The 18,964-nt window shown below is 44.9% G+C and overlaps 1 protein-coding gene across 5 annotated transcripts in view; it reads left to right on the forward strand.

Annotated features, from left to right (window-relative positions):
* Positions 1–18,964, forward strand: part of FOXO3 (forkhead box O3) — a gene marked incomplete at both ends in the record, with an annotated part of 113,271 nt that overhangs the window by 86,777 nt on the left and 7,530 nt on the right. For 3 of the 5 annotated variants that reach the window (XM_079716690.1, XM_079716693.1, XM_079716692.1), the window contains one exon: positions 10,290–11,690. The exons of 1 other annotated variant lie outside the window; for it this stretch is intronic. In XM_079716690.1, coding sequence (XP_079572816.1) covers positions 10,290–11,690 — 1,401 coding nt within the window. Of the gene's footprint in view, positions 1–10,221; positions 11,691–18,964 lie in introns of those variants that run through there. One more of the 5 variants, XM_079716691.1, reaches the window with a different exon arrangement.

Here is an 18,964-nt window from a genome sequence, read left to right on the forward strand (position 1 = left end):
CAATGGCTGGTTTGTGTATTTCTTGAAAGCTTCATGTTCCTTGGTCACTTGTGAATGGTGCCTCTCTCCTTGGGCATTTCAGTGACTTTAGAGGGACACACAATGCAGTGGTGAGAGCTTTGCTGTAGGAGTTAGCCTTGGGCTTGATTTCCGGCACCACCGCCGGAAATCAGTTACTGTTTTGCCCCTCAGTTTCCTCCTGACAGGCTTGCCATGAAAGTAAAATGAGATTAGATTTGTCAAGCACAGAGTTTTGGCTCTGGTTGGCACCAAACACAGTAAGTTCCTTCAGATTGCAGGTGAAGTAGACTCTATTTTGGATTTCTCTTGTTGCCCCTTTGCCTGCTTAGAGGAGACTTAGAACCAGATGTGTTATCTGTGGTTTCAAGGATGCCTCTGAGCGCTCTGGGCCCACCGCATTACCAAGTAATGGGGGCTCCATAACATCCTGAGACAGGTGGAGAGTCATCTCTACACCCTGGACAGACCTGAGACCATTCTGTCGAGCCCTTGCTCCCCTAAGTAGCCCACTTACCATCCTTCTGCCCATCTGTATAATATTATTACAGAGAACCTTAAGCCTACTTACTAGACTGTATCATCTTGGTTTTGGAGATTCAGTTGTATAATTGAAGTTAATACCTAAGGCTGAGACTTGTCAACTTTAGAACAACCTAGATGCTATTTCACATTTTACAGTGGAAGCTTACTTCCATCTTTTCATGTTGAGGATCATTCATTGGTGTCATGTTTTATAACATTTCATTTTAAAGTATAATTCAGGCCTATTTTGTGGCTGCTGCCCCCTTCCCATTAATTCATTGATTAGAGAAATATTTTTGAGCACCTACTATGTGCCAGCCCCATGCTAGGTGGTAAAGCTATAATAAGACATGGCGTCTGGTTGTAAAGAGTTCAGTATGTGTTAGAGGAGACAGACTTCTATTCCTCAAGTTGTAAAGCAAGGCGGACTGAAGTTGGATGGATGGATGGATGGATGGATGGGTGGGTGGGTGGATGGTAGATCTTACCATCCTCTGTGCTCCCTGCACTTCACCACTTCAGTTGTCATGGTAATCCAGACACTGGGACTAATGCTGTTTCTGGGTGGTATTACTATAACACATCAAGGCCAGGAGATCTGAGTTGTCTCAGCTTGGCTGTCACATCCTAGCTGATTGAATTCGGGTATGCCTTGTATCTCTTTGGTCTTCAGTTTCTTTCACTGTAAAGTTAAGGCTGCTTGTTACTAGACGGGTTTCACAGCCCTCTCCGTTTTCCACAGTATTAACTTTTTACTGAACTTCCTGCCCTGATGATCACTTATATAATGCCATGAAAGTGATTAGACTAATGTATTCCTGAATTCTGGATGTGTATTCCCAGTGCCCTTTTATTCTCTCCATTTCCACCCACAATACAGTTTCAAACTGGAAAAACTTGGCAGCTTTATTTTTTTTTAATCTAAGTGAAAAGTATGTTAATAATAAAACTATTTCTGTTCCACTTTGTTCTACTTTGCAGAGTCAGTTTCAAGAAGGTGCTGAAACTTCTTGGTTTTTAACCCTTTGACACATACATTTTGTGTGTCTAGTCCTGCATGGTCTTAAAGGGGAGTTTAAGGTGTGTGTTTGCCGAGCTCCTTGTGGGAAGGGGAAAGGATTCCGTCGCATCAGGATTCAGGCCTGGAGCAAGAGGGCAGGGGTGGCCAAATGCTGCAGCCTTGACCTGCGTTCTGGAGACTGTCTTTCTGTTGACTGCACGCCCTTAGTTGCTGCTTCCTCGGGTGGTGGGGAGGAGGACACGGGTCTGGAAGCAGGGGGTTCGGGTGGGGGGGAGGGTGCTGCGGGGAGTGGGTGTGGGCAGAGGGCGCAAGGCTGCCAGGGTTCTCTGTCTGCCGGAAGTGCAGGTTTGGCTGGGAGGAATGGAATGTTCCCTCTTGCCCTCCAAGAGCAGAAACAGCTGTGGAAGGGCTTGAAAAGATCGCTAAATGAAAAAAATTGAAAAGTTAATATGAAAATAAAACCCACCCTGGAAAGCCCAACGAAACTGTCTGTAATATGTGGTAGCTCTTTAAGAGAACTTTCTTCCCATCTAGGATTTCTTTTTCAATTGGGGACAGAACAGATTGTCTGCCTAGCCCTTCCTCCCCTAAGAAAGCTTCATGTATCTTGGCTTGGGTAGGAAATGGGTTCATTTTGTTGATCACCAGGTTATTATTATTTTATTCCTCCAAATGAGGGGCCAGAACCTGCTGCTTACTGCACGAAAACGTGAAACAACTGTGAGTTTTCCAAGGAGACCTCTGCGGGTAGAGGATAGTTGTCAGCAAATTTAACAGAAATCTTGTTTCTAGCTGGAAATTTAATCCTTCAGGCAAATTCCCGACATTATTTATTTTAGAACGTCATATTTTTAAATAAGTCCCTTAATGGTTTGAACTTTTAGTGTTTTAGACAAAAGTAAGACTGGAGCTAGCCTGGACCTTGTCTTACACATCAGGGTTGATTGTGCAATCCTGTATGTGAATGTTTAAGTTTTCTTCTCTGTCTGAAGACACGGAAGCTGGGATTCCATATAGTCGGAAATAGGAACTCACAAGTCTGTTTTATGCTATCATACTTGGCATACTTGCTTTCGAACAAGTTAGCCCCAGAGTAGATAAAGTGTAGTAGAAGAGGATAAGCCAGCTAAATGTCTAATGTCTAATAAGAAGGACCAGCCCTGCACACTTCTCCCTCGGATGGTGGCACTACCTGGCCCTTTGCAGTATTCCCTCCCCCTCCCCCACCCAGGGTCTTTGCGTTGAGTGCGGTGATGTAGCGTTTTGTACAGTCGAGGAAGGAGAAACTGTGTGATTGTTACTGAGGCGATCTGCATATGTACTTTGCTTCTCGGGGAAGTTCATGAAGTAATACTTTGCTGTATTCTTAACAATGGAAGCTAATAAGTACCTCAGGATTGGGGTCTGGCTTTTTCAGTGGTTATTTTTATGCAGTCTATCTTTTTGGCATTTTGTTTGAAGGACAGTCTGTTATAAAAGAGATTATGTGAGGTTTCATGGTAATTTGGGGAAGATTCTGAAAATTACAGGGATCAATTATGGTCCCAGCCCATTCCTTCTTCAGCCTATATCATCAGTTCCTACTTTTGGAAAGTCCACTTACCCTCTTTTCTGTCCATGTCTATCCATGCTGGGTAGAGAAGTGGCACAGAGCAGAATGGGTGACCATCTACAAGGCAGTGCAAGGTCAAGGACCCTTCCCCCCCCTTTTTTTAATGAAAAAAGATATCTGGACCCCAGTTATTTGATAAATTACTCTAACTCTCCGTTTTACTCTGTACATATAAACACAACTTAAATCTGTGAGCCCGATTCTCATCCTTATCTTCTGAATGGTGGAAACTTGGACTTACAGAACATCTGCTGTGCACCAGACCTGGGAAGACTGGGAATCATTATCTTAGAGTCTCAGCCGGTAGAAATGTGAGGGGGAAATTCCAGTGATTCTTAGCTCTAATTGCACATTAGAATAATCTGGGGAGCTTTAATGAGGTACCTCCCCAGGCCTTACCCACACCAGTCTTTATGAGTGAGTACTTAAAGTCTCCCCAGGTGATTGGAAGAGGCAGCCAGGACGGAAAACTGATGTGTAAGAGAAATCAGGGCATCATCCAGAGAACTGCCTTTGAAAGGGCTTGTCATTATAAATCAGAGGCATCTTCCCAGGCCCTCTCCTGAAGCTGTGTCTCTGTGTTGTTCTGCTGTGGCACACAGTCCCCTGGGTCTCCCCAGGACTCATGGTTTCCATTGGGCTTTTCACGTGACCTTTATCATCTCCTGTTCAGCAGTTGCATATATTAGGATTCATGCCTTTGGCAGCCTCATTTTGAACTGTTGGTGCCAACAAGTCAAAGCAAGGAGACCTACTTGAAATGCTGGTCCTGTGTGCAAGGTAGATGAGTACTGGATTTAAAAGCAGTGCCTTATAGATCGTCCCCACTGAAATTCCTCGTGAGGACCAGGGCAATGCCTGCAATCTGCTTGGTGGGAAGCAATGGGTCTGGCTTGGGAGTTGACAACCATAATTCATTTTGAGACAGCAAAAAGAGAGAGAGGGAAAGGTAGAGGCCTTTAAGAGTTAAATTACACAACTCCCTTTTTATTTTTAAAGTCAGTGGATTCCTTGTTGCCGTTGCTGAGAAAGATAAATTGATACCACATGTTGCTTCCAGACAAAACCCTCTCTGTGTTCCAGGGGAAGCACATGCAGCTGGTGTCTGGGTTAGTGGGCAGTCTTTACAAGGTAAACATGGGTTGGAAGGGGCTGGAGCGGACACAGGGTAGCAATAGTTGGGAAATTACCAGCTACTCCTGAGTGGCACAGCACCTTTGAAATACTTTTAAGAGTTTGAAATCTCTTCCTGGAAGGAGCCGCCCTCTCACCTTCTGGCTTCAAGTATATGATGCACGGAAAACAGTAAGTGAACATTTGTGATGTCACTGCTTCCGTACGTGGGATCTGACAGTTGAGAGCCTCTTTTGTGCTTGGCACTCGATGAGTAATTTGCATGCGTACTTTCATTTAATCTTCCCAAAGATCCTAGAGTTAGACAGAGAGGGTGTTTTATCCCCGTTTTATGAAAGGGGCAACTGAGGTTAAGTCAATTGCCCAGGGTCACAGGACACATGCCAGGGCCACGACTCCAGCTCCGACCTGGCTGACATTGAAGCCTGCCTCCCTCCACTGGCCACATTAAATTGCATGTGTGAATTACCCACTTTGTAAATATTGGTGGAATACTTATTCATTTCAGGCAGCTTCTCTCCCACACCTAATCTAATCTAATCTGTTTGGGGTCCATCTGTCTTCACAACCAGTTGGCATAACTGTAGAGACTGTGCACTTTAGCATTAGGGATAAAGGTATCTTGCATTAGGAGACTGTCTTCATTTTAGCAAGAAAAAGAATTACCGGATTCTGATGAAGACAGTCATCTTTTATGCTGATTTCTTCAAGGAGGGCCAAGCAAAGGGATCTCCAGGCTCTGGCCCACACGGCCGCAGTCAGCCCAACTGTGAAACGTGAGTTCCAGCAGGCGGCCTCCTTCACGTACCTGCACATCCCTCCTCGAAGGATTAGGCCACTAATGGCAGCTGCAGTCACACAGGACAGGTTTGCCACCTCTGTTACTAATTACACTTAATGTGTTTACTGGCCCAGTGCAGGCCTTGCTTCCGTGTAAATCTTTTTGTAAAAGAGAAGATTGACATAAGAATACTCTGCGTCTCATTTTTATCTCTGCTCTCTCTTCAGAGACACTGTGTTACAGTTGCTTTCGGGGTTTTCTGCATCTTTGGGCCCAAGTTGGAAAAAAACTGGCATATTTGTCTCTGACAAAAGTTTCTTCCTAGAGATGTTTGGTTTGCTGTAATTCATCAATCTCTGGATTTCTTAGTAGTGGATTTAAATAACCAGAACTATTTACAGGGTTTTGGGTTGGGGTTAGAGTAATTTATTGGCTCCTTTAGTAACCAAATGTGATGACAGAATGGCCTGAGCTCTAGCAATGGGAGTCTTGGTTGGTTATATTTACCTTATCACCTTAGCCTTAAGGAAAGCGCACCCGGCCAATTAACAATGGTCTGCCTCACAATGTATTTCAAAATGTGTATTTAGCTGTGATTAGAAAAATCACTCTAGTCCTATCAAAACATTCCTCCTTTACTGTCAGCTCTCAACCCCCAAACTAATGTTACATCTTACAAACTTAGACTATTTGGTATGACAGATGAATTAGTGGAAAACCATAGAATATTTTTTTTTTTTTTTTTTGTGGTACGCGGGCCTCTCACTGTTGTGGCCTCTCCCGTTGCGGAGCACAGGCTCCGGATGCGCAGGCTCAGCAGCCATGGCTCACGGGCCCAGCCGCTCCGCGGCATATGGGATCCTCCCAGACCGGGGCACGAACCCGTATCCCCTGCATCGGCAGGCGGACTCTCAACCACTGCGCCACCAGGGAGGCCCCCATAGAATATTTTTGATGGTAGTTTTATAGTTTAAAATGCACACAGTACATTGGAAACTAATTTAGAGCCACCAGTGAAGAGGTCTTTAGAGAACTTAAACTACAGATCATAAGAAGATTTTATAATTGGCTTGTCTCGTTTTATAAATTCCATGTCTTCATTCCTGGGATTGAGGTAAGGGAGGGGCGGTTTGAAATCTTACAGAAATCATATCACCATTAACTTCCGTTATCAGGGAAGGTGCTGGGGAAACGTTGCAGTTCTGATATTTTCTCTGGCATTTATTCACCTTCTCCTGTTTCACCGAAATTTAGTTAGAGAACCTGGTAATTAGAATCATGACCTATGAGGCAAAAAGGCAGAATACATTTCTGGTATCTGACCATATTAGAGTGAGGGGCATTTGAGCTAGAAATAGACAGAGGGGCCATATTGACTGGCCTTTGTCAATGCCCCCCCTCCCCTTCAGATCATGGATTTTATAAACGGAAGGCTGGGGACTGTGAGGATGGTGGTGACACAGGTTTTTGTTTGCGTCGTCTTAGTAATGGAACTGGAAAAACCTGTCCGAGTGTTGGGTTGTAGGTAATATGCCTTAGGGAGATGTATTCTGCCACTAGTAACCTCTAAAACAAGAATTGAGCCAAGATTGGACACTGAAGCTAATCACCCATTTAATAAGTTGGGTTTTGTTTCAGAATCTAAGGGTAGTTTATATTGGTTTGTATGGTAACCACTGTCCTCTCTTTAGGATGAATGCTACGATGGCCACCTTGGTAAAGAAACAAATGCGGGCTATAGGATGAGCCTTTTCTTTCAGGCTTGCTCTTCTAAAGACTTTCTTTTAAAAACATTTTTAGGAAAGACCTACCAAATTATTACCCTTAACTATTTCACAAACAAAATTATAGTCAAAGGATTGTGCCTTTGTATCCTTCTTCTTTCTTGAATGTTTCTTTTCTTTTTTTTTTTTTTTTTTTTTTTTGTGGTACATGGGCCTCTCACTGCTGTGGCCTCTCCCGTTACAGAGCACAGGCTCCGGACGTGCAGGCTCAGCGGCCATGGCTCACGGGCCCAGCCGCTCCGTGGCATGTGGGATCCTCCCGGACCGGGGCACGAACCCGTGTCCCCTGCATCGGCAGGCGGACTCTCAACCACTGCGCCACCAGGGAAGCCCGAATGTTTCTTTTCTTAGATGTCAGCACAGATAGCATGATGACTTCTGTCTAATTTGGTGACAGACCTGGGAAAGGTTGCAGAGGAAGCATTGGAGTGGAGTTGGGAAAACAAGTTTCAGTTTTGGTTCTTATAGACACTAGCTGTGTGACCTTCTGTAAGTTATTTAATTTCTCTCAGTCTGAGCCTTCATATATATGATGAGGGCACCAACTTTGTGCAAGTTTACTAGGAGGATTAGAGACGAGGAATCTAAAACCTCTGGCCCAGTAACTGACGGTGCTGTAGTCAGGCAGGCTCTCACTCTTCCCTCTTGCAGTTAGGGACCTGGGCCCTGACAGGCTGTGGTTCTGGTCCTCCGTGTGGGTATTCCAGCCCCTTTACCACAAACCCCTACAGAAGCTTAATTTCTCTCTCCAAATTCTAACCAATGGTAGCTTGTAATTTTATAAAATTACACACATACATGGTTGGGGTTTAGAGTTGTAGAAATAGATGACCATTAGAAAATCCATAGAGAACATTTTGGAGGTCTCTAAAGTGTTTCATTTTCTTTCTTACTTGGTTTGGAATTGTGAGACTAAAAATGCATTAAAAAAATCTCCAAATGCTTTTTAAAGCGGGGGGGATAACTGGGTACTTATGATTGGTCATTGTTAATTCTGGATGTTGGTATGAACTCTTTCCAAAATCTAGAGCAAAGGGGGCTGGCCAGGGGAGGGGTAATTCGGCTAGTGTCTACATTGCCCCCACAGAGCTTCAGGACCACCCTGTTTTTTCAATAAGAAGCTTGAGTTTAAGTTTTTAGTTAATATATCTAGTTGTCTGAGTACTCAGTAATAGAACCACCTTGCACTTGCCTGCTTTTTGAACCCTGCAGAGTGAGTTTTAAGAGCATGCTTCATATCTTTATTGAGAAGGTGTTTTACTTTTTAAAGAAATGTGATTTCTGAACCATTCATAGAGATGCCATTATTCTTTTAAAAACCATAAGAGTAAAAGGGAAGCAGGATATATAGTCTCATGGGCAACATTTGTCTCATCAGATACTCAGCACGTTGCCTGTTTTCGTCTCTCAAACGCGTCTTTGCAGCTGTCGTAGAAATGCCAAATTATGACCCATGGTTGCTAATGCTCATTGCCCAGCCGGAGCCGTTGGGCATCCTTGCATGGGAACATGTACATGGGAAACACTCTGAGTATTTTGGGTTATTTACGTATGGTGAAATCCTGCTCACTTTCTATGTTTAAAAACATTCTGGTAGAACACATGTATTTGTATCTTCTACATAAATACAGTTGGTGATTGCCAATTTTTTTTTAAACTACCGTAGCTTTTAGAATGGTTTGTGTTTAATAGACAGCAGCAGGCAATATCTTCTGTCTTTTTAACTTGCAAATAAAAACTTATCTGGCCTGCAGGTGCTATTCCAGGTGTGGCAAATGCCATCAACTCCTCTCTTTTACTGCACATGAGGCATTTTCAGATTAGAATGAGCCCTCCCCAGGCAATGACCCTGTGTTTTATAATAGCAGTAAGAGTGCCCTGACTTGGTAGCGTGACTGGCTCCTGAAGTATATTATCATATATCATCCTTACGTCATCCCTATCAGGGAGGGACGGTTTGGATGTTATGGCTGTAGTGGAGAAGAACTGAAGTTGTTGCAGACAGATTAAACGATTTGCTCAGGTCACATGGTTGATCGGTGGCAGAGATAGGACTGGATCTGGGTCATCCCTGTTAACTGGGCTTATCTACCAAGCCAGGAGGATTCTTGCAAGATGGGTGCAGTTGTGAGGTTTTCGAGGATATTTTGCCCTTTTTCTTTTCTTTTTTTAAATAAACCTTTCAGTATAGAATAGTTTTAGATTTACAGAAAAGTTACAAACCTAGTACAGAGAGTTCTTGATGTTGGGTATCCACATCAAGTTTCCCCTGTTGTTAACATCCAATATTAGTTTGGTACATTGGTCACAACTAATAAACCAATGTCGATACATTATTATGATTAACTAAGATCTGTGCTTTATTCAGATTTCCTTAGTTTTTGCCTAGTATCCGTTTTCTGTTCCAGCATCCCATCCAGGATACCACATTATATGTAGTCATCATGCTTCCTTAGGCTCCCTGTGGATCTACTGGACAGGCATTTTAAAATATTCCTTATTTGGGATTTGTCTGCAGTTTTTCTCATGATTAGACTGGCATGATGGGTTTTGGAAGGAAGACCACTGAGGAAGGTGCTGTTTTCATCACATTATATCGAGTGCCTGTTATCAACCTGACTTTGCCCTGTTGATGTTGATCTTGATCACCTGGCTGAGATGTCAGGTTTCTTCACTGGAAAGTTACTCTCCCCCACCTCCTCTTTCTATACTGTACTCTTCGAAAGGAAGTTATTGTGCTCAGACCGCATTGCCTTGAGGAGGGAGTGTCTGTATAAATTATCTGGAATTTTTTTGAATGGGAAACTTGCCTACTTCTGTCGACTCAGCAAATCCTACTTTACCATTTTTTTCTTATGCTTGTGAGACAGGTGTGAAATTGTGGCAGGAGGAGATGGAGTCGTAGAAAGGATAGGTGACAATTCACACCAGTTCTGGGTTCATAGAAGTGGTTAAGAAAAGGTAGATGCTGCCTCTGTACTAGAGGAGGAGGGGACCAAAACAGAATAAAATAGCCCCTAAGTGATTAATTATCCTTAGAGAGCCAGGGAGGTTTATTGCAAAGTGCAGGGAGAAATGGTGTGGTAATACATTATAAGTGTGAACTTCAGTATAGGAAGTACAATTGCAGAAAGGACAATGAAACTTGGGAATTTAAGAAAAACAATGCCAGTGAGCTCCTACATCCCCAGCATTTCCTGGATATGAAACCATCTCCCACCCTCTAAATATGGAGCTTGCCATTTTCAATATTGTCATTTAATTCCAAACCAAGGAGGGTCATGCAAAGCCTTTTGTTTTTTTTTTCTTAGCCTCTGAAGTTGCTTTAAAAAATGAATCTGATTAGTAACCGTTTCTTCTGGGTGCTCAGTTTGGACCATTCTGGCTCATCTGCATTGTCCCTTCTCTCTGCAGAACTCTATCCGGCACAACCTGTCTCTGCACAGCCGGTTCATGCGGGTTCAGAATGAGGGGACCGGCAAGAGCTCATGGTGGATCATCAACCCCGACGGGGGGAAGAGCGGGAAGGCGCCCCGGCGGCGGGCCGTCTCCATGGACAACAGCAACAAGTACACCAAGAGCCGGGGCCGTGCAGCCAAGAAGAAGGCAGCCCTGCAGACCGCCACCGAGTCAGCAGACGACAGTCCCTCCCAGCTCTCCAAGTGGCCCGGCAGCCCCACGTCTCGCAGCAGTGATGAGCTGGACGCGTGGACCGACTTCCGCTCACGCACCAATTCCAATGCCAGCACAGTCAGTGGCCGGCTGTCCCCTATCCTGGCTAGCACGGAGTTGGACGACGTTCAGGACGATGACGCGCCGCTCTCCCCCATGCTCTACAGCAGCTCGGCCAGCCTGTCCCCCTCCGTCAGCAAGCCGTGCACCGTGGAGCTGCCCCGGCTGACCGACATGGCGGGCACCATGAATCTGAACGACGGGCTGGCCGACAACCTCATGGACGACCTGCTGGACAACATCGCGCTCCCTGCGTCCCAGCCGTCGCCCCCCGGGGGGCTCATGCAGCGCAGCTCCAGCTTCCCATACACCACCAAGGGCTCCGGCCTGGGCTCCCCCACCAGCTCCTTCAGCAGCACGGTGTTTGGCCCCTCGTCTCTGAACTCCCTGCGTCAGTCTCCTATGCAGACCATCCAAGAGAACAAGCCAGCCACCTTCTCTTCCATGTCACACTATGGCAACCAGACACTCCAGGACCTGCTCACGTCGGACTCACTCAGCCACAGCGATGTCATGATGACCCAGTCGGACCCCTTGATGTCTCAGGCCAGCACCGCTGTGTCCGCCCAGAACTCCCGCCGGAACGTGATGCTTCGCAGTGATCCAATGATGTCCTTTGCCGCCCAGCCTAACCAGGGGAGTTTGGTCAATCAGAACTTGCTCCACCACCAGCACCAAACCCAGGGCGCTCTCGGTGGCAGCCGTGCCTTGTCAAGTTCCGTCAGCAACATGGGCTTGAGCGATTCCAGCAGCCTCGGGTCAGCCAAACACCAGCAGCAGTCTCCTGTCAGCCAGTCTATGCAAACCCTCTCGGACTCTCTCTCAGGCTCCTCCTTGTACTCAGCTAGTGCACACCTTCCCGTCATGGGCCACGAGAAGTTCCCCAGCGACTTGGACCTGGACATGTTCAATGGGAGCTTGGAATGTGACATGGAGTCCATCATCCGTAGCGAACTCATGGATGCTGATGGGTTGGATTTTAACTTTGATTCCCTCATCTCCACACAGAACGTTGTTGGTTTGAACGTGGGGAGCTTCACTGGTGCTAAGCAGGCCTCATCTCAGAGCTGGGTGCCAGGCTGAAGGCTCACTGAGGAAAGGGGAAGTGGGCAGAGCAGGTCAGTGCCCAGTGCTATGGCATAGTAATAACAGGGGCAGTGGGGGACAATGGCTTTCATTTACGTGGTGCACAGTAACCTGGCTCCCAACCAGTTCATTCTGAGTTGTACCAGCAAAACAAATAGGGCTGTCAGGTGCCCCTCCCCACAGTTTGCTGACAGCTCAGGAGTTTTACTGCCAGTAAAAAGAATACACATTCAGAGGTTTCATTTTTCTTTGTATCCAGTCACCCTCGCTGACCTATGACACAGGTCCCCCTACTGGATGGATGGATGAGGATAGAAGGGATGGGAGGAAGGGGACCTTAGGCCACACAAACATCAAGGTTAAGGACGTGGCCAAAGGACTTTCTTAGGCTCTCAGGTCCAGCACTGCCATTGTCCATCTTGGATGCTACGGTTTCTATATCTTTTTTTTTCCCAGCAAAGTAACAATTTTTAGGTGCTTCTAATTTGACTGTAGACTGTGCTTTCTGGACTCTTTCATACAGGAGTATTTCCACCAGAAGCAAGATCTGTTAGATTCTTCACCATTAGTACTAAGCATCTTTATTAGCACTCAGCATCTAAGCATTTAAAAGAGCAAAAAGAATTAAGTTGAAAACAGAAGTTTTTAATGTGAGAGAGCACTTACTCATGTGCTTCTTTTTCCCAACGTATAAATGGTGTCAGGTTCCAAACGGTGACAAGAGTTGTGAATGGCGACAGAGATTTTTTAAATTGTGGCATTTTAATTCTGTTGGAACCAGAGAGATCATGCAACATTATGTGGCAAGAAAAGAGAAATATTTGACTGGAATCGGAAGTTGAGGGTTCAGTTCCACTTCTACTGCTTTCTGGTTGCTATTGGGAGTGTGTCACTTAGCCTCTGAACCTCAATTTCCAGTTATATAAAATGAGGATAATAGCCCCTGTTACTCCACAGGGTTATTGCAAGAATCAAATGCACTGAAGTGTGTGATCATGCTTTGTAAAACTGCAGTGGGGGCTTCCCTGGTGGCGCAGTGGTTGAGAGTCCGCCTGCCGATGCAGGGGACACGGGTTCATGCCCCGGTCTGGGAAGATCCCACATGCCGCGGAGCGGCTGGGCCCGTGAGCCATGGCCGCTGAGCCTGCGCGTCCGGAGCCTGGGCTCCGCAAGGGGAGAGGCCACAACAGTAAGAGGCCCACATACCGCAAAAAAAAAAAAAAAAAAAAAAAACTGCAGTGGGCTGAAGTATGTGTGGTGTTATTAGGTACACATACTGACTGACACATGAGTAAGCAGGGAGCCCAGAGAGGTTAAGTGGTCTGCCCAGGGTCACACAGCTGGACCCAGAATCCCTATTTCTAGAATGGCTTGAACCATAATCGTTCTTCCTAATTATCTCTAGATGGTAAAAATGAGAAATGCTCTGAACCAGAGCCAGAATAGTAGGTAACACACAAGCTTGCCCCAGAGCTCTCCTCTTCAAGTAGTAAGATGAGCACTGGGGTCTTCTGCTATAACACATTTGTACCCCAGACCCTCCCATGTTCAGGGGCTCTTTTTATGCCCCAGTTCCTTTTTTTTTTTTTTTTTTTTTTTTAATATCAGCAAGCTACTTACAGTCTTCTTTAAGTGGTGTGAAAGAGAAATGGGATTCAAAGCCATAAAAAGCTGAGCCTTGTTTAACCCTCTGCCCTGGTGAAGGAGTTATAAGGGTCTCCTGTGATGAGCTCATCCCGTTCATGGGTAGTTGTCGAAAGTGGAATGTCGAGAGTGTTGTGATGCTCAGCTTCTCGGCTTTCCCAGGCAGAAGCAGGTCCCTAATGGCACTCAGACATCTGTTTCGAGTCATTTAATAGCCCTTGAGATGGTAAAAAGACTGCAGCAGAAGCTAAGAAGGGTGACACACTTCCATACTGCCAGAACTCGGACTGGTGGAGACTTGCCTTGAGAAATTTAGATATTTGGCTTTTAGAAGAACAGTTTGTCTTCCTTTAAAAGAGGAATATGATTGTGGCTTCTGAAGACACAAGTAGGTTTTAATTTTGGTTTGGTTGTAAGGAGTCCACTTCCTAGTTCATTGAAAAGAGTAAGAGAAGAAAATGTGCTATCAATTTTTGTCTTATTTTTCAAGTGTAGGTTTTCCTTTTAATTGAATAGTAGACTTTTCTTGTGTGTGTGTAATTCTAAATGACGGTATAAAAATATTTTAAGGGAGGGCTTCCCTGTGGCGCAGTGGTTGAGAGTCCGCCTGACGATGCAGGGGACACGGGTTCGTGCCCCGGTCCAGGAAGATCCCACGTGCCGTGGAGCGGCTGGGCCCGTGAGCCATGGCCACTGAGCCTGCGCCCCCGGAGCCTGTGCTCCGCAACGGGAGAGGCCACAACAGTGAGAGGCCTGCATACCGCAAATATATATATATATATATATATTTTTTTTTTTTAAGGGGGATTTAAATACTTATGTTTAAAAAAATATATTTAGTGAATTATTATTTTGATAATAAATAACTGCTTTTAAGATTACACGTTTTATCATTATGCCCTTTTGGAATGTTAGGGTCATTTAGTCACCTTTTTCTCAAAATATTTTGGGTGAAGTGTTTTTGAGGAGATATTTCTTAAGTAAAAAATATGAAAAGTCACCAAATTTTCCTGAAAGTAAACCAGCTCAGTATGACCAGAGCAAGAGAAAGAAACATCCTGAAGACCGTGAAGGGCTTTGTGGGAGTCTGGCTTCTGGCTTTAGGATTTCCATTTTGCTTTGGAATAAATTGCTCCACTAAATAGCCAGGAGCATGTGTGGCCTAATGTATATTCTTTACTTTTACAGTAAACTTGTGGCTATTGCTTTATTGAAGATTCTCCTGAATTCACAAAACAGGCCTCGGGTCACAGTCTCAGAATTCACTTCTCCCAAATTAAGCACCTCAGCTTCCCAAGACTTGTTCTATAATGACTTTCTTGGTTTGACTTTTTTTTTTTAAGCCAGTAGTTGTGGTATTCTCTAGACTCATTTACTGCCTTGCTAACTGAGGGTCATGTGACCCCGAGTGGGCGCCGGAGCCGTTCTGTCCAGTTGACAGACAGTCTTGCTGGAGAGCTGTGGTGAGATGCTTCTCTGGAGGGGTGGGTGTTTCACACATGTCATTCATTTTAGACCACGTGTGAAATCCTTTGACCTACGGGTCTATCTGGAAAAGGAAAGAATAACTGTACCTCTTTGTGAGTGCCAGCTACTGGGGTATGAAGGGCACTGGCTTCTCTCAGGCACTGGGGAAGCTTGGTGTGCATGTGTACAGATTGGCAGCAGGCATGGCTGTGAGCAAGTGTGGTGGTTTCAGGGCTGTGCCTCCAGTAAGCCCTCCTGAGTTGACATGTGTCTGTTCTGGCAGGAAAGCAGCGTCAGTTTCACTGTAGTTTTGATGTCCGAAGATGCCTAAGTTCACATGCTTTTTCGTTCATCTTCATCTTTTGGCATTTGGAGACCCCATTAGGGAGCAGCCCCATAGTTAGTTGCGTTTTAAACAACTTGATGATTAGGATTGGAAAATGCTAACTAGGAAAAGCCCAGGTGGAGAGGAGAGAGGTAGTTCTCTTCCTGTCTGTGCCACTGGCCATGTCACTGATGAATCTCTTAGAATAGTAGGTTTCTCATCTGTCAAAAGAGGACAGAATCAGAGAGTTGTTTTTTTTTGTTTGTTTTTGGGTTTTTTTTTGTTTGTTTAACCAATAAGATTTATTTTGTTTTTTAAATTGAAGTGTAGTTGCCATACAATATAGTGATTCACAATTTTTAAAGGTTATACTCCATTTATATTTATTATAAAATAGTGGCTTTATTCCCTGTGTTGTATACCATATCCTTGTCGCTTATTTTATTCCTAATAGTTTGTAACTCTTAATGGCCTACCTCCATCTGGCCTCTCCCCTCCTCCTTCTCCCCACTGGTAACCACTAGCTGTGAGTCTGCTTCTTTTTTATTATATTCACTAGTTGTTGTATTTTTTAGCAAAATCATAGAATTTTAAGCGTACATAGTATGTATACTTTTAAACCTGAAACCTAACATTCTGTCTGTGAAATTGCCACCATAAGGGATATGTGATGATATGGAACTGTAAAGGAACGGTGGTATACTAGTGTGGCAACAGCAGGTCCCGGTGTTGGAGGCCGTTGAGAATTTAAATTTAGGCTACTTCCCAAAAGGAACAAATCTTTGATACTTGTTGGACTGATGTTTAAATGCTGTGATTCCATTATGTCTTTAAATATTCATGTTGGGGGATAGGACTAATTCTAACCAAATACAGACAATATTATAGGCTACTCATGTGAAGTTTTTTCTTGATGTACTGATAGATATTTCCATTAGGGAATATAACGTGCGGTACGTACTGTGTGGAGAACGTACTCTGTTACTTGCACTTGTGAACTGTTGTCTAGTCTTTGGTTATAGTGTGCTAGCCTTAAGAAGTCTGTACCTGCAGGGATCTTTATTCTTACTTTTTAAAAAACCCAAAGTCTGAACTGTCATTCATGGAGAGAATGGCTGTCTGGATGTTTCTAGTGTTGACAACAGTGAAAGAAAATTAACAAGAGCCCTGAAAAGACGTTTTCTGTGCAGAGGCTGGTACACTCCTTACATACACCCCTTTCCCTGGAAAGCAGTGACATCCAGCACTAAGGCTGCTCTTCCTGGGTCTGTCGGGTTTTTAATGCACCTTTGCTCACCACTGGCCAGCCTGCTAAGCATGGGGACAGAGCCTGAGTAACTGTTGCTCTTCATGCAGTAGCATTTGTAGGTGGCTTTCTGGAAGGTCTCTTTTGGCCACAGAGCTTGTGTGGAACATAAATAAGTGGAATGAAAATCACCAGAATTACTACTGGAACTTCGTGTACACTTTAAGCTCCCATTAAATGCTTCTTTTCAGAGTGTTCATAATGCTCAATATTCAGCATCTTATAAATAATGTTTTCTGTAAGTAGAGTCTTCCCCCAGGGGCCTGCTTCTCATAGGCATACCCTTCTGTATAGAGATGGGAGAAGGAGGCTTGTTGGGACCTGCCTCTGTGCCATGGCCAGAGAGGTTGGCCTGTCAGAGGTCCCCCATGGCCCTGGGGCAGGTAGAAGGATGTTTGTTCACTGCTTTCTCCTCCCGACTTGGAGACACGTGTCTTAATGCTGGATTTTCATTCCAAGATGGAGATTCCGCACCTTGCAAGAGACTTCACCATGGTTTTGTTGGTATGTTCATTTACTTTGAAAATACTGCTTTCCCCCATCCTCCAAATTGTTTTGAAGTTTAAAATTTTAAAAACTAAAATGAATTAAAATTTTGTATTGTGAACTAGTGACAGACACTTCAGATATTTAGAGGTCCCATGGGTCGGTGTTTCTCAAAGTATTTCACAGAATACTCAATCCTCAGGATATTCATGGCTATTAAGCGGAAAGTAGATTCTGTGGTCAAATGTCTGAGGAGCGCCATGTTAAATAAAGTTGAATAGGGTTGTTTCCTGCAGGACTTCTCAGAGCCTTAGAAGTTAATATATGTTATGAACCTTCTAGGATCAGATTGCAGTGTCTCCTAAGTTTATCTGACATTTCGAATCAAATCCTTCTTCTCCCAGAAACCATAGGACCAGTGTCCTAAGGAACCCCCTAAAGAAATCCTGAAAGAGGTCAGCAACCTCTTGAGAACTAGGGATTCTTTGCCCTTTTTCCTCTTGATTCTTACTGGAGCTTTTTGTATGACCTTGTCATACATCCAGCTTTTCTCAGCCACAGAGTGGGTTCTACTCTTGGATGAGCTAGCTGCCTGGCAAAATGGTAGGTCCCACGTTGGTAGAAGTGCTCAGGGAAAGTCTGAATTTATTAAACAAAATTTGTTTATTGAGTACCTGCAGTGTGCTGGGCACAGGGGATAGAGGAAGATAAAATAGGGTCTCACCCTCAAGGTGCACATGGCCTGGCTGGGGATGGGGTGCAGTGGTGGTGGTGACCGTTGTCCCCGAGGAAAAGACTGCTTTCCATGCAGGGGTGGAGCAAAGGACCCATGGGGCAGTGGCAACCTTGCATGCTTGGTTTTCTGGGACAACCCTGCTTTTTCAGATGTCCTGTTCCGTTATCACGTGGTCTGTTCCACCTGTCTTTGAGGGATAAAAACATAGGCTCCATGCTGATAGGGCAGAGTTCAGACTAAATCCAGATGCTGGTTCATGTTAAAAGCCCTGCAGGAGACTTGCTTTTATGTTTGATTTCTAGAACTGGTTCATCATCACAGTGGAACGTGAGCCAGCCACCCACTCCAGGATCACTGTCCCTGGGGCTCTGCTCCGAGGGGAGATGTGGATTTAAAAAGCCTCCCCTGCAGCCCACCCCAAGTTAAATAATGTCTTTGTGGTACAGCAGAGGACCTATGAATCTGTAGCAGAAGGCTGCCATTTTTATGGCTATGTGTCATTGAGTCAAGCCACTCCATTTCTCTGAGTCTCAGTTCGCTTGTCTGTAAAATGGGGCTAAAACAAAAACCTACCCCACAGAGCTCTTGTAAGGACTATCTCTGATATGCCCTAAAGTCCTTTGTCAACTTTTTTAAAAGTTACTTAATGTTTATTGTTATTTAAAATGGTTCCAGAGGTTAATGCAGAATTAAGGAAAGCACCAAGCCGGTCTTACATTGTTGGCACAAAGAGCAATTGCTTTCCTCAATAAACTAGAATCAATTAGGTTTCTTTTCATTAAAAAGGTATAGCACTTGCCTGTTGTGTGAAACCTTTGATGTCCCCTAGAAGTCCTGCCTGCCACTTTAGGGGTACCCAGGACAGGGGCTATATTTTCTTCCACAGACGGATTGGGGAGGTTCATATATGGTACCCAGGGTGTTCCATTAATATCTTTAAAGGATTGCCTGAGAAAGCCTAGCTGTCTGGCCTCCGCTTTCTTTCCTTAGGGAGGCTGTCATATCCACTCTGTGCTGAGGGGGGGAGCCTCGCCCTGCCCCGTTTCTGCTTCCTCAGAGTGGAGCCTCTTCCTGTTGGGAGGGAGCCTGGAAATCTGATCTTCCCTCTCCACTGCCAGGCCACCGTGGCCACACAGAGAAATAAAAAGCTGCTCCAGTTCTCCTAGGACTTCTTGGGAGCAGAGAGATTGCCACACAACGAATGGCAGGATGCTGGCAGTGGTCTGGCCATGGACCCCACCTCCCCAAGAGCTGGTGGTTTACCCCCACCTCCCCGTTACTGGCTAACGTGACACAATTTGGAGTTC

Source organism: Hyperoodon ampullatus (assembly GCF_949752795.1).
Source record: "Hyperoodon ampullatus genome assembly, chromosome: 12".
Lineage (NCBI taxonomy): Eukaryota > Metazoa > Chordata > Mammalia > Artiodactyla > Ziphiidae > Hyperoodon > Hyperoodon ampullatus.